Genomic DNA, 13,885 nt, shown 5'->3' with positions numbered 1-13,885 from the left:
TTGGCAGCAACTTTTGCCCATCTCTGCTCCCACCTCTGTCCAAACCAGATGGTTCAGCCAAGGATAAAGCTGACCTGCTAGCATCCCATTTTTCTTCCAACTCCTGTATTAATGATCTTGGCAAAACATCTCACACCATTCCCAATACGTTCCATTCAATGCCTCCTGTGGTCTTCCGTCAAAAGGATATCAGAAGGATTTTGATGAATCTCGATGCTAAGAAAGCTCCAGGTCCTGATGGTATTTCTCCACTTGTTCTCAAAACCTGTGCTCCTGAACTTACTCCTATTCTTTGCCGCCTTTTTTCACTTTCTTATTCTAAAGGTGTTTTTCCTTCTGCTTGGAAATTTGCTCATATCCAGCCAGTTCCTAAAAAGGGTGACAAATCCCTCCCATCCAATTATCGTCCCATTGCAATTACTTCTACTCTTTCTAAAGTAATGGAGAAATCAATTAACCGCCAACTCTTAAACTGTCTAGAAACCTTCCTTCTGATCAACGATCGCCAGTATGGATTCCGTCAGTGTCGATCCACTGGTGATATTCTGGCTACGCATTTATGGACTAATTCAATGGAAAGGTTCGGTGAAACACAAGTAGTTGCTCTTGACATCTCAAAGGCTTTTGATCGTGTTTGGCATAAAGGTCTTCTAAACAAGCTTCCATTTTATGGTTTGCCAACTGTTTTTTGTAATTGATTATCCAGTTTTCTCTCTGATCGGTCACTAAGTGTAATGGTAGATGGCTCTCTGTCTTCCAACTTCTCCACTAATGCCGGTGTCCCCCAAGGTTCAGTTCTTTCCCTCACTCTTTTCCTCTTGTATAACAATGACCTTCTTTCAAATTATGGAAATGCTATCCATAGTTTTGCCGATGATAGCACATTGCATTCCACTTTCCATTTTAAGAAACCTTGCCCTGTTCAATGAGCTTCAACTTCTCGAAAATCTGCTATCAATTCCTTAAATGCAGATCTCCAGGTAATTCTCCAGTGGGGAAAAGACAACTTAGTTGATTTCAACCCTTCTAAAACGAGTCTTGTCTTATATCTCGCAAAAAGGATTCTTCTGCTCCTATGTTTATCTTTGATGACACTTCGATTTCTAGGCAAAATGATATATCTCTTTTGGGGAATACCCTGACTTCTAATCTCTCTTGGCACAAGCACATTATAAATATTTCTTCCTCTGTATCTAAAAAACTTGGTTTACCCTTTCGCTCTCGACATTACTTTTCTTCCAAACAACTGCTCACTCTGTATAAATTGCAAATCCGCCCTGCCATGGAATATTGTTCCCACATCTGGGGTGGTGCCCCCAAAACCTGTCTCAGGCTTCTTGATTCCATTCAGAAGAGGGCAGTTAGGTTAATTAATGATTCATCTCTAACAGAGTCTCTCCACTCGCTTTCTCATAGACACACTGTTTCTGCTGCATGCCTCTTCTACAGATACTTCCATGGGCACTGTTCTTCTCAATTTGCTTCTATAATTCCCACTCTCTCTCTCTCTTTCAAAACAGTCAGAACACGTGCAGCCACCAGCCAACATCCATTTACTGTCCAACTTCGAACTCAGAGAACCAACTTTTCATCTTCCTCATTTATTCATTCAACTGCCGTTTTCTGGAACAACCTTCCTCCGTACGTATTTCCTGAAAATTACAGTCTACAGAAGTTCAAGTCCAATGCCAACAAATATCTTCTCTCGTCTTCTCAACCTCTAACCGAAGCACGGTATTAAGTACTATAGGTCCTAATACCTCTCGTGTTTGGGGTTTTTATAAAAAAAAAAAAAACTAATGCAGACATGGATTTTACAATGTCATCCCCGAGATTTGCATATTCGAAATCAAACCCTCAAAGTCCGATCCACTTCTATCGATAGACAGTATTATAAAATTAGCGATTTTCTGGTGGATATGAGGGCATTTTAGACACTACACTATAAACAAGTATCCATCTTCCTATGTGCATTGAAGTTTGAGCCCCGCTCTCAGAAATTTACCTTTCAGCAGTTGAAAACAGAGTTTTAATGGAAAATAGAAAAATATAAAAACATACCTCAATGGAACTTTCACCTCATTCTAGTAATACAAAATGTAGTCGACAATTTTTAAATCCGAATGATTACTCATTCCGATTTAAAAATAAGGTGTTTTGAATCATTAGATAAAATTTCTTGGTTTAAACAAAAGTATTTCCAAATGAATCTTAAATGCCTCATAATTACCAACCGAATTTTCAAAAATATAAAATGTTAAGAGCGCATTTTTCACTGACGGAATCAAGAGGTGTGCACTAAGCGATTTCCCGACATTCCTTATGTCATTTAATTTAATCTCTCCCGTTGTTTAATTACATTCAACGAAAGAAATCAGAAAGCTCGTTGTTCGTTCGAACTGCGAATTTTAGTGTAGAATGGCAATCCACTATTCAGGATGCATCTTCATGTGCGTGGGGCGGGTGGGGGATTAAGATTCTAGTTCTTAATTTTGACTACTTTACTCTATTGCATTAAACCAAGGGGAACTGGAGGTGAGTTTTGTAAAACATGCGAAGCGTTGACAGCATTAAGGCTAGATTAATACATACTATTACAAAACTTGAAGCTCAACAACTAAAATATATAGTTTACAAAAAGTACAATTCATACTCAGCCTTAACTGAATCTGTCTATATTCGCTGTCCATTGGTCTGCATCTAAATGAAAGTTATTGAACAGCTGTACTGAAGTTTGACTAATGATGATCATGGTTTACCATTGTATTCAAGTTGGTGGAACTCTAATTCCGTCTCAAACCCGGATACTAATGTGGGCTAATTCTCCTATCATTTGTTCAACTAAAACTGTACGTAAAAGAGTGGAAAGATCTCGTGAATAGCAACTTGTAGCGTAGTCCATCATAGTGATAATTTTATTAAATAAGTTCGTGCAGTAATTTTAAATTAAGTTTAGAATCATGCCTCAAACAAGACAGCTAGACAAAGATTTTAACCCAACAGGAATTCCAAAGCATTCCCGGTATTTAAGAAACGCTTGAGTAACTTTAAGAAATTCTTAAATGGCTCTTAAGAAACTAGTAATAGAGTGGAAATGAAAGAGTTCGCCTTGTTCATTCCCCAAATTTTGAGGAAAAATAGGGAGATGGGAATGAAGAAAAATTAATTTTATAAGAAATTCGGAAGATAATGTCTTCGTAACATTGCAGTAAAATTGAGACCAGAGATTCATATCTTTTTTTCTTCTTCCTAGAAATTCTTACGCAGCTACTTTAAGCGATCGCCAAAGTGCTAGTTCAGTATCCTGCAGCTTTGTTTCAATACATCATCTTTGAGTAGTTTCTTTTGAGAACCAATGAAAATGCCTGCTTTCAGTGCATCTGTTAAATTGGCAAACATTTCCCTTAGGTGGCAACGTCCACTTCCTTCTTTATCCAGGGCCTTAACAAAAATTTTATTAATCCAAGCTTTATATGAAAAGGTGAAGAACTTTTTTTGGTTCAACTAGCGGAACGTATTTTATATCACCTCTCCCTGATAAAAATCCCTCCCTCTTCTCTCAGTGCTGCACAATATAATGTTTTTTCTCTTTCACGACTGATTCATAGACAAAAAATATCAGAACTGTGTGAAACTGTACACAGTGAGTAATCCAGTTATCTTAAGATCACAAGAGACATTCCAATCAGAGTCAGAGAACTTCATTGTATTCAGGATCTTAGACATGGTTTCAAGATCTTAGACATTTCTTTGAAGCCAACTGCATGGGAATGCTTTATTGTGGATCATATGGTATCATATTTGATATCGTGCTTGCTTTTTCTGGATTTCTCTGTTATTTTTATCATGCAGAAATACCAGTTGTCAATGTGGTTGCAGCGATGAAAACAGCCCAGGATGAATGAACAGCAAAAGCAGTACTTTTAATTTTTCCAGTTGGCCGCATCCTGAGATTTAAGTAATACTGCATGTATGTGAGCTCAAGTTTCGCCCTGATCCTGCAACCAAAAGTCTTGAATCTTGCACAAAAGTAAACAGAATGTGCATGTTTTGTAATACTGTCGGTTATCTTCCTCTGAGTTTTGTTTTAAATCGTCCACTGTTCCTGCGAGAGAGAGAGAGAGAGAGAGAGAGAGAGAGAGAGAGAGAGAGAGAGAGGTGGTAGGCTGACAGACAGACAACACTAAACTAAACTTGGGAAACCTTCCCTGTATTACTGACACCTAGGAGCACATGCAAATGTATTATGGATAAACGCAAAAACCTATAAATGTACAAATTATGATGGCAGAAGCAACAACTTTTAACACCTTCGACTAGTGCTACCGGGAATTTTCAATTTGAGGAGCGAGGGTAAATGAAGAGAACATCTCCAGCGAAATGGTTTTTATTTTTTAAAAAAAAGTATAAAGACTGAAAGGCTGATAAGGAACAGACTTGGGATATCCCTATCTTGGAGTCCTAATTTAATAATTGATCCTCAAATTTGAAATGTGCTACCTTTGACAGCACAAGCTTAATGAAGGATAACATAGGATCTTTGATAAAGAATTGTCCAAGTAGAGAAATGAGAGAATTAAAGCAAACGAATAAAACGCATGATCAAGGCAACGGCATGAGGGTCAGAATGTCAAAAGTTACGAATGTTAAGAATTAGGGTAGTAGGCATGTTATGGTACCGTTTTCTTAGTCCAGAATGGGTAAGTATAAGTCTTTCACTGAAGATTTTGGCTGATAAGTAATGATTGCCCATTACTTCTGATAATTTCAGCCAGATTACAGAAAACGGAGTAACCGGATTATATTTTAGGAACGGAAATTATTCTTACTAAGCCAAGGAGGAGCTCAGATTTCTGCGAATATTCTTTTGATCAGAACTACGAGGACGTCAATGGTTAGTTTATGGTAAAAATTACTTTTTTGCACATTTACATACCTTTGGTATGAACAGTAAACATTAGATAAAAAGAAGAGGATTGAACTTAATTATAGAGTATTTAAAACTGTAGAATAAATAGTAGTGGTTCGCTTCATTTGTAAAATTTTCATTTGCAAGATTGTTCGTACCATTACTGGACCATTGTAAACAGTCCCTATTCAAAAACTCCACATTCAATATCTCTTTATGAACCGCTCTGATTTACTTGCGACCTTTGCGCTATGGATTCGTCTTTCGTTACTATAGAAACCAATTTCTTTCAAAATGTAAGTCTTACCTAACAGCCCACTAATAACCTTTTCCGATTTACTTAAAAGGGCATCCTTTTAGCTTATGTTTGGAAATAAGTGCTCTTTTATTTGCCAGATCAAAAATAAATCCTAGAAATTGTTTCGCTTAATATTCAAGTAAAAATGCATGAAACTACCTTATTATTTCGATAACGTAGAAATTGCCTCATTAGGAAATCATTAAAAAAAATTGAAAATTGTTTCGGATAAGGAGTGGGTAATTCTATGGCAAAGGACATAACTAGATTCAGCCGCTGCGCCTCGCGTTTAAAGGCACTTCCTTTCTTTCTCCCTTCCTTCTTGACACACGTTCAATATCAGCTTGTTATGGTCGGTTCTTCAGTTCTTTCCGACAACCAGCCACATCCGATCCCACAAACACACAACATAAGCCTAGGAGGGGAAGAATTCAGTCCCTGCTTCAGAGATGGTTTTGCCGATAATCAAGACGGGCACTTACCACACTGGTGTTCTAACTAGGTTTAAAGAACAGCGAGGGAAAACAAGGAAAGAGATGAACACTATTTACAATTTGGGAGTATAAATTCAATCCATTAAGGTTATTTTTGATATCTGATTTATAAAAGGAATGAATTCTTGAAAGAAAGCAGTGATTTAATCATTGCAATAACAAATATTTCTCTCAGATATGTTTCATAAACTAAGATTTATTTATTTTCATTTTTCTTTCAGCAATTTGGTCCCATTTTAGACGTGGAAATTATATTTAATGAAAGGGGCTCCAAGGTAAGTGAGTCTATTTTCTTAAATTCTGCACAATCCTTCGCAACCAGCATGCCAGAGAAAGGTCCAAGGACTGAGTGTGTAAATACTTATTTTACTCATATTATTTCCGATTTAAAATATGCATGGCGTCGTTCAATTATTCGCATAAACATCTTTAATTTATCTCATTACTGAAGCGCCATCTGTTGAGCCAAAACAGCAGTTTTAATTAATAATTTAAACAAATAACTCGTTATAACTCCCTTTTAATAAAATAAAATTTTATTTAAAATTAAATTTACAGTTTTTATAAACGCGAATTGAAACTTAAAATAAAAATTAATGAAGTCAAATGAAACAAAATTGTCTTAAGAGTACAATGACTGACGTATTCCTTTAATATAATTTAAAGTTAAAATTAAAAAAAAAACATATATTTAATACTTCTTTCGGAATATATATTAAAGCTGATTTCTTGTTTATTCCTTTGGAATGAATTTGTAAGTTCAATGAATTTATATGCATATTCCTAGTTTACTTTTTTTGGAAGAGAGTCTCTTGAAAGGTTCTCATTTAAATTTTACATATTCAGCTATATTTTCACTTTAATGTCACTTGTAAATTCAACCAAATAAACCTAGAACTTCAAGTGACTCTCCTGTAACTTTTATATGTTTTACATATCGATTAATAAAGATTATTGTATTGATTTAAACAGTTATTAATAAATAAACGGAAAATTATAATCTATGAATACTAGATGTCTTAATAAGTAAAATATTTAAATTTTATTCAAATTATTAAAACATATATTTTTCAATATATTTGTGTAATTTACATTCCTTTTTAACTGTCATTATTATTATTCTTTTCTTTCTTTCTCTCTCTCTCTCTCTCTCTCTTTCTCCAATGCCGATTAATGGTAAGATTCTGACATTTTATGTATAGCAGGCCATTAGAACGCTCCTCTAAGAAATATGTCCGTACATGATAAACGATTTGCGCTTACCAGAAAGGATGGCCAGCCCAAGAGGCAAGAATGATTTTCCTAACAAATTTCGTTATTTATTACTATTTTTTTCCCCTATACATATTAATACAATTTATGGATATACAGCGCGAAGCAGGCTTTTACCAAAATGACTTCAATTCTCGTTTAGGTAATTTGAAATCCAGTACGTATTTCGGATGGAAAGAATATTTTGATATCCATTAAAGATATCCATTTGCAATAGATGTTATATTCTTAACGTACAAGTCCAGTTTAAATTAAATTCAAGTCTAATATAAACTTCTCCATGGTTCTAGAGTACTCTTCTTGTTTGAGATACCACAAACACTTTTCTTTCCAGAAAACGTTATTCAAGCTACGTTTTACAAGCAAAATGAAAAGGGTTTAAATAATCTTAGCAAGGATGGACAACCAACAAGTCGTTGATCCTTAAACACATTAAATGATTTTCAACTACCATAAAAAATATATTAAAATTTTCTCGAATTCCGAAAGAATTTTTAATTAAAAAGTTTTCGCAAATATAAAGAATAACTCTAAACTTTATTCTCCACTGAGAAATGCATTTAAAGAGACAAAAGTTTCATCCTGATGGCGGTGTCTCTTGAACCAGGAACTTGGCCACTTGTAGATGATTTATAAATTCTTTTCCTGTTTTGTTTCTAGTTTGAATAATTAATTTTTATTTCTAATTGGGGCCCTCGTGTAGTCCGCTGCTTTTTGATACCATCTGGAAACTGCATGGTTCAGTTCCCGTTGATAAACAAAAAAGAGATATCCTTCTCCTCACGACGGCAGCAACTCCTGTTCATTAAGAAGATTCTTTTTTGTCATGTTAATCGTAAGATTCCTGTCAGCGAATTCTGTGAAGCAACAGTCCTCTTTGAAATCGCAAATAATTGGATTACCAAATATTCTTAAACTTTTAAAGAATCTGAATCTTTAAAAGATTTAACTTGTCATACTATGTTTCTTATGAGGAGAATTTTATACGGCCATTGCTTAAATTTAACTCTTAAAAACTTAGCTGTACTTCCAAAACAGTGACAGCAATAGTCCTACTTAATTTTCTCTATGCACGTGGAAAAAGAGAGAAGACAAAAGAGTAGCTGTAACCAACTCCTTGTGAACGCTGTGACTCCAATAAGCATTCTTTAGTGAATGGTTTTCCCACATAGCTGTTTATCATGTTCCAGGCGAAATGTAAATTTGTTTGAACTGGAGATTGCTCTGACATTCCACAGCCAAAAACTTTTATGAGTGTATTCATTACGAATAAATAAGTGGTTATCTCCGCACTTAAATTGTGATAATTAACCCATATAATTAACGTAATTGCTAAACTAAACCTGCAGTCAAACTTAACGCAAACAACAAACTTAAATTTGACTTTATTTCATTTGATCTCTTTACAGCCAAATTAACAATCGAATTAACAATCTTTTTTGGCTTGAATATAAATCTTACTCTCCATGTAACTGTTTTATAGCAATAGCTAGCATAACAGATTTTACAGCCTTCGTGTGTATCATAGTGGTTATAACCTTCCTCCCACTCTCAGTGGAAGAGGCCCGAGTTCGAATCTTATCAGTGACATGAGGAATTTTTATGGAATTTTTGTGCGACTCACCCAAGTTGTGCAGAAAAGTCTATAGACAAGGTGCATGGTCTTTCTTCTCAAAACTCGAGGTTTTAGGAATAAAAGCTCTTCATTGATAGGATTCGAACTGAGTGCTTTTCCACACATTGTGGGAGGACGGTGATTATATCCATTATGCTATCCATGAGAGCCAGTGCAAGGTGAAAATATTCGGTTGTCTTGATTTACAAGTAAAGAGGCATTCATTTTAACAGTTCCTCGTCCACCTATTGGACTTTTAAATAAGTATACTTCATTTTGTGTACTTTTAATTGCAATTTAACTTCTATCGTGTAATTCTAAAAGTTATTTATGAGAATCGATCTGTCAATCCACAGATCCAACATCAAAAGCCTTCTGTAAAACAATTTTAAATACACTTTTCGGCATGGTGGTTGTGGCGAACTTTAGTTTCCTCGTATGTAAAATTCTTAATAAACGATTGATGTCCCGGAAATTTGATGAATCAAAGATGACCTCGGTATTCATCTGTGGTGAAATAGAGTTTTCACTATGCGTAGCTTTATTATTAGGACACAAAGATACAAATCTTAATGGGCATTTGCCTACTGACTGAATAAACGTGAGCAATCCCACATCAAACATCCACTTTAATGACCTCGCACTTAAAAGAGCGTAGCCAGTGTTTACAAGGAGGGTTACAAATGTGTAAATAAAGACGAATTCTTTCTCGCTCACTCTACTGCGAAGAACTTGGTAAAATCCTTCAGTGTTGGCGAATAGTGTCAGAGCCGGCGAGTGGCGCAGATGGCGTATTCACTAAACGGCTTAAAATTAATTATGATCGGACTGTGTGGGAAGCAGCGGACAACAAATTAACTGAGATGGCAGGGTTCAAGGAGTTCTGTAAACATGTCATTACTTAGTGAAGCGTAGGATCCCATAGAAATGACATCTAACAACCTCCTGGAAGGTAATTATAACAATATCGCCGCTATCCTCTCTGGAAGAGTGAATGCGGTTCTTTCAACAAACTTCAGCTTGCCGCTGAGAAACGAACTCCACCAAACACCTTTAAGGTGATTAATACGAGAGATGCTTTTAAACGCGCAGTAATTAATAGCCTTGATGCCGTTTGACACTGGCGAAACAGTTCGTATAATCAAACACCTTTACACTGAAACTCCATTACGGCATCTTTTTCTTTTTTCTTTTTTTTTAAGATGACCAAATAAATTCTTCCAAATTATTTTCAAAGAAGAGAACATAATTTTTGCTTCGCTGATTAGTTTTAAAGAAATTACCAAATGACTCTTTTAAATTAACGCCGCACAAAATAAATTTATATTTAATGATGGAACGTGAACCAACTGCAGATAATAAAGATTACTTCTACGGACAATCTCAAAGGAGTCTCATTTTGGAAATCTGTGTGTTTTAGAAGGATTCCCAGTAAATAAACGAAAATAGTCCGATTGGCGTTCTTGAAAGAAATTAAGATCGCCACTATAATCATACAGATCTCATATCACTCTCCCAAGGTAAATTTGAACTATCTTCCAAAGTGCAAGCAGCAAATCCTGTTATCTGCGAGAGCTAATTTCAACTCATGTTGAGCAATCCCAGGTTGTTTATCACTTACAATTCGCCTGTGTAATCAACCCAGACATATTCATTTCTTTCCAGTCTCCATGTTTTACCAAGGTAATCCAGGGGTTTCAGCTCCACACGATATGACCCATAAAAGATTTCTACAGATCATTTTGAATTAAGACCTTTCCAAAGGAGTGATGAACGACCAAGTCACATGATGATATTTTACTGGTTATTCCATTCTCGGATATCATCAGTTTCTACGTGCCATTTGTACCAGCTGTGCTGACCGGGAACAGCTGTCGTCATATACAGAAAATCTTAGCGAAATGCAGACCTAAAAGTTGCAAATGGGCTTAAGGATGTTGTTCGTATCTGTGAACAGTTGGGAACCACCGTTTCCTTCCTCCTTCTCCTTATCCTCATTTTTAATTCATGGATGATACTGATCGTCTCTGGTTTAGGCAATCTTCAGACGGCTTTTTCTCTCTTGGCAATGTTTAGTACCTCTTGAAATTGTTTCCTAAATAGCATTAACATCTTTTCATCTTCGCTTATAGCTACCATGTGTCCAGTGGTCTTGTACAGCTTCAAAGCAGCGATGGCACAGCAGCAAAGTGAAATTATAGTACTGTATCCTTAACGAAGTAATGCTCTTGAAATAACATAGATGGTAACCACCGGCTTTTTACTGGCTTCTCTGATTTTCCTGTTGCAATTCCTGTGATTAAATTTCGGTCGGACATTCGCTATAAGACCATTTTGGTTATCTCATTAAAAAAAAAAAAAACTATTGACGAAAATCAGTGCTATATCTTGATTTTTCGAACGGCTACACACGACACGTTCAAAATGTAAAATAATAAAGTTTCTAAAAAAGCATATTTGCTTTTTAGAAACAGTGGTAACTCAAGTTTATTTGCTTATTTTTTTTACCACAATCAGAAGATGAGAAACTGCTAGAAATGGATTGGCGCTTCTGCTGCATAGCAGTGCATGTACGCAGATAGTTACGTCATTAAATATGGAAAATAGTCTCAGGATATCCAACTTATTCACCAAATCTCGGAACAGTCTATTTTTTCTTTGTCTGAAGGTAAAATAACTGCTGGATGTAGTCGATGATGGTGAGTACAAGCTGCTGCCAGAAAAGCCGTTATTTGTGTTCGGATGGACGGATGCCAATAAGAGCCTTCGCATTCTGATTGGTGATAAATCTCAGCGTGAATTCTAGGATTTAAAAATGGTCCAGGAACACCAGATGTAACGAAAACCACACGATGCTGGAAAAACGCCTCAAAGGTGGATGGTAGCCTCACAGTTTCATCCGTTTAATTATCGCGGCCATCTTTTCATACAAAATACGATGCTCTGCTTTGTCGGACAGAGAGATTGCAGGGCACACTGCTAATATGAAAAATTTACTAAACGAAATCCATATTCTTCGCTGTAGATGGAGCAAGAAATAAGCCAATTTTTGATATCTGTCACATTTTTGTAATTATATTTCTGTATACATTTTATGTATGTCATTTATATGAGAGAATTTTGTAGTGGATGTGATAAAAGGGCACTGACGTCTAGAACTCCCCACACCTTCTGCTTGTGCTGTATTTGTCCTGTCTCTGTTTCTCTGTCTATCCTTTCCTCCCATACCTGTTTTTTTCACAACTCATAGAACCCACTAGCGTCAGCGGCATGAGAGCATGGTGCCTTTTGGGAGGCAAGGGCAGAAATAATGATCTTCATTTCCTTTTTTATGAAGTAATTTTTTTTCAGTACTCATATAGACAGACCTACCTTTCCTATCGCCATTAAATGTATTGTATAGTACAGCCAAACTCGGTGCTGCCACCTGGTTTGTTATTGGCAAATACAATTTAGTTAAAATCAACACCTAACATTTGAAATGAAAAACAAGTACTGTTGACGAAATTTTCATCTAATTTAAAACGTCAAATTGTTCTGGAAATTCTTGCCAGGGAAAACTGTTCGTATTAAACAAATTGGATTAGGAAAATAACGTAAACAGAAATGGCAAATAATATGAATAGTATCAAGAAAATTCTGCATAATAAGGAGAAAAATTCCGTATGCATGTTTCGCTCGCGAGTAAAATTATCTGTGGAAGTGAGAACCTCATTAAAACTGTTTCATATTCAAGTTAATGATATTGGGTTGCAGAGCGCTAAGTTATTTCCTGCGAGTGTATTTCTAAAAAAAATTTTGCATATGATAATTACTTCTGCACAGATGCGAAAATTCAGCTGCTCCCCGCAGGATTTGCAATTTTAATTTATTTTATTCTCTCCACGAGTCATCCGTTAAATACAAAGAAAACTTCTCTCGCGCCCTCTGTCGCTGTCAAAATTTCGACTGAATCTTCCAAGAGAAGATTTCTTTATTGGACATTCGCCGAATATAAGAAAATGATTTCGATAGTCATGCGATAGAAGTGATGTAAAACTTTGATCATCTACACAACACATAAGGAATTCAAACTTTACCGCTGATCAGCATTTTTGTATTGACAATAGATCCAGAGAAGGTATAATAAACTACAGCTTCTCCCTTGGCCATTTTCTTCTTCTTATTGTGATTGCTTTTGAGAGTACAAATGTCTTGTACAAGTCTTTAGCAGAGGATGCCGTACACGGTTTAAAAAAGTTGCTTAATCAAATTATTATATCTGGAGATAAAAGACAGAGGTCTTTTAAGTCATGCTTCACCATTATGATCATTGCTATAACGAGCATTCCCTATACTCTGCAACACCCAAATATTGGAGAGCGTACTGGTATTGATCCAGCGCTCTGAAGCATCGGAGATTAATCTTTATAATGGTGAAAATAATAAATATGTATCCATATCAATTCAAAAATTGTAAAAACTGTTTCGAAAGCCCTGTATTTAGATTAAAAAGAAACACACCATTTATAATAACGACATCTCTAAAAGCACTCTTAATATCCAAATATACCGAAAACACATAAAACAAATTGATATTTAATGCAGTTTAAGAATTACCCGACTCCAAATAAAAATTGTTCAGAATGTTTTCCATAGGACTGAGCAGATCCTGCAACTGATGACCACAAATGTTTCTTCCAACTTACAGATGCAGCGAGCAGGATGTTGCACCAGCACGAGATCATTACGTCTACTTACGTATCAATATTTCAATACTCCTCCGTCCACAGCATGTAAGCACACACATTTTCCACCCTACTGCTCTCTCCTACCTACAGGCAAGCAAAAAAGCATTTTTCCCTCGCCACGCGCTACCTTGCCATTCATCTTACTTACTCCACTTCCACCAGATAGTTAACGAGTTTTGCATTTTACCGAAGGCATTGGATAAAAGAAACAGAGAGCCGCTGCAAGTGAGTAAACAGTTTTCTTCAGGTACTCACCAGTTACAAAAATTAGGTTTACCGTGTTGCAAACAGTAATAAAGCTTGAACACTAATACAAGAAACAGGCTGCAGTGCAACTTAAGAAAGTGGAATAAATATTTACATACTGGCAAGAAGTCTAAGACGTAAAGAAAGTCCAGAATATACTACTCCGAAATTTTTTAAATTCCGTGTAAATAAAACTGCACTCTTTAATTAGCTAAAGAACACAAAACGAAAGAGCTGAAGTACGCGGACGGTGACAAGAGGAATGCACACATGAAGAGCCTAATTATAAATGCCATTTTGGATTTTTGTCCTTACTCAACA

General features: G+C 35.9%; 1 protein-coding gene across 4 annotated transcripts in view; it reads left to right on the top strand.

Annotated features, from left to right (window-relative positions):
- Positions 1-13,885, top strand: part of LOC150076655 (RNA binding protein fox-1 homolog 2-like) — a 510,847-nt gene that overhangs the window by 247,913 nt on the left and 249,049 nt on the right. For all 4 annotated transcript variants that reach the window (XM_090386158.1, XM_090386157.1, XM_090386155.1 and 1 more), the window contains exon 4: positions 5,923-5,976. In XM_090386158.1, coding sequence (XP_090242284.1) covers positions 5,923-5,976 — 54 coding nt within the window. The remainder of the gene's footprint in view (positions 1-5,922; positions 5,977-13,885) is intronic.

This window comes from Mastigoproctus giganteus, chromosome 12 (genome assembly GCF_048544385.1).
Source record: "Mastigoproctus giganteus isolate SK-2022 chromosome 12, ASM4854438v1, whole genome shotgun sequence".
NCBI lineage: Eukaryota > Metazoa > Arthropoda > Arachnida > Uropygi > Thelyphonidae > Mastigoproctus > Mastigoproctus giganteus.
Note: the sequence above shows the minus strand (reverse complement) of the source record. Positions and strands in the feature narration are given on the sequence as shown.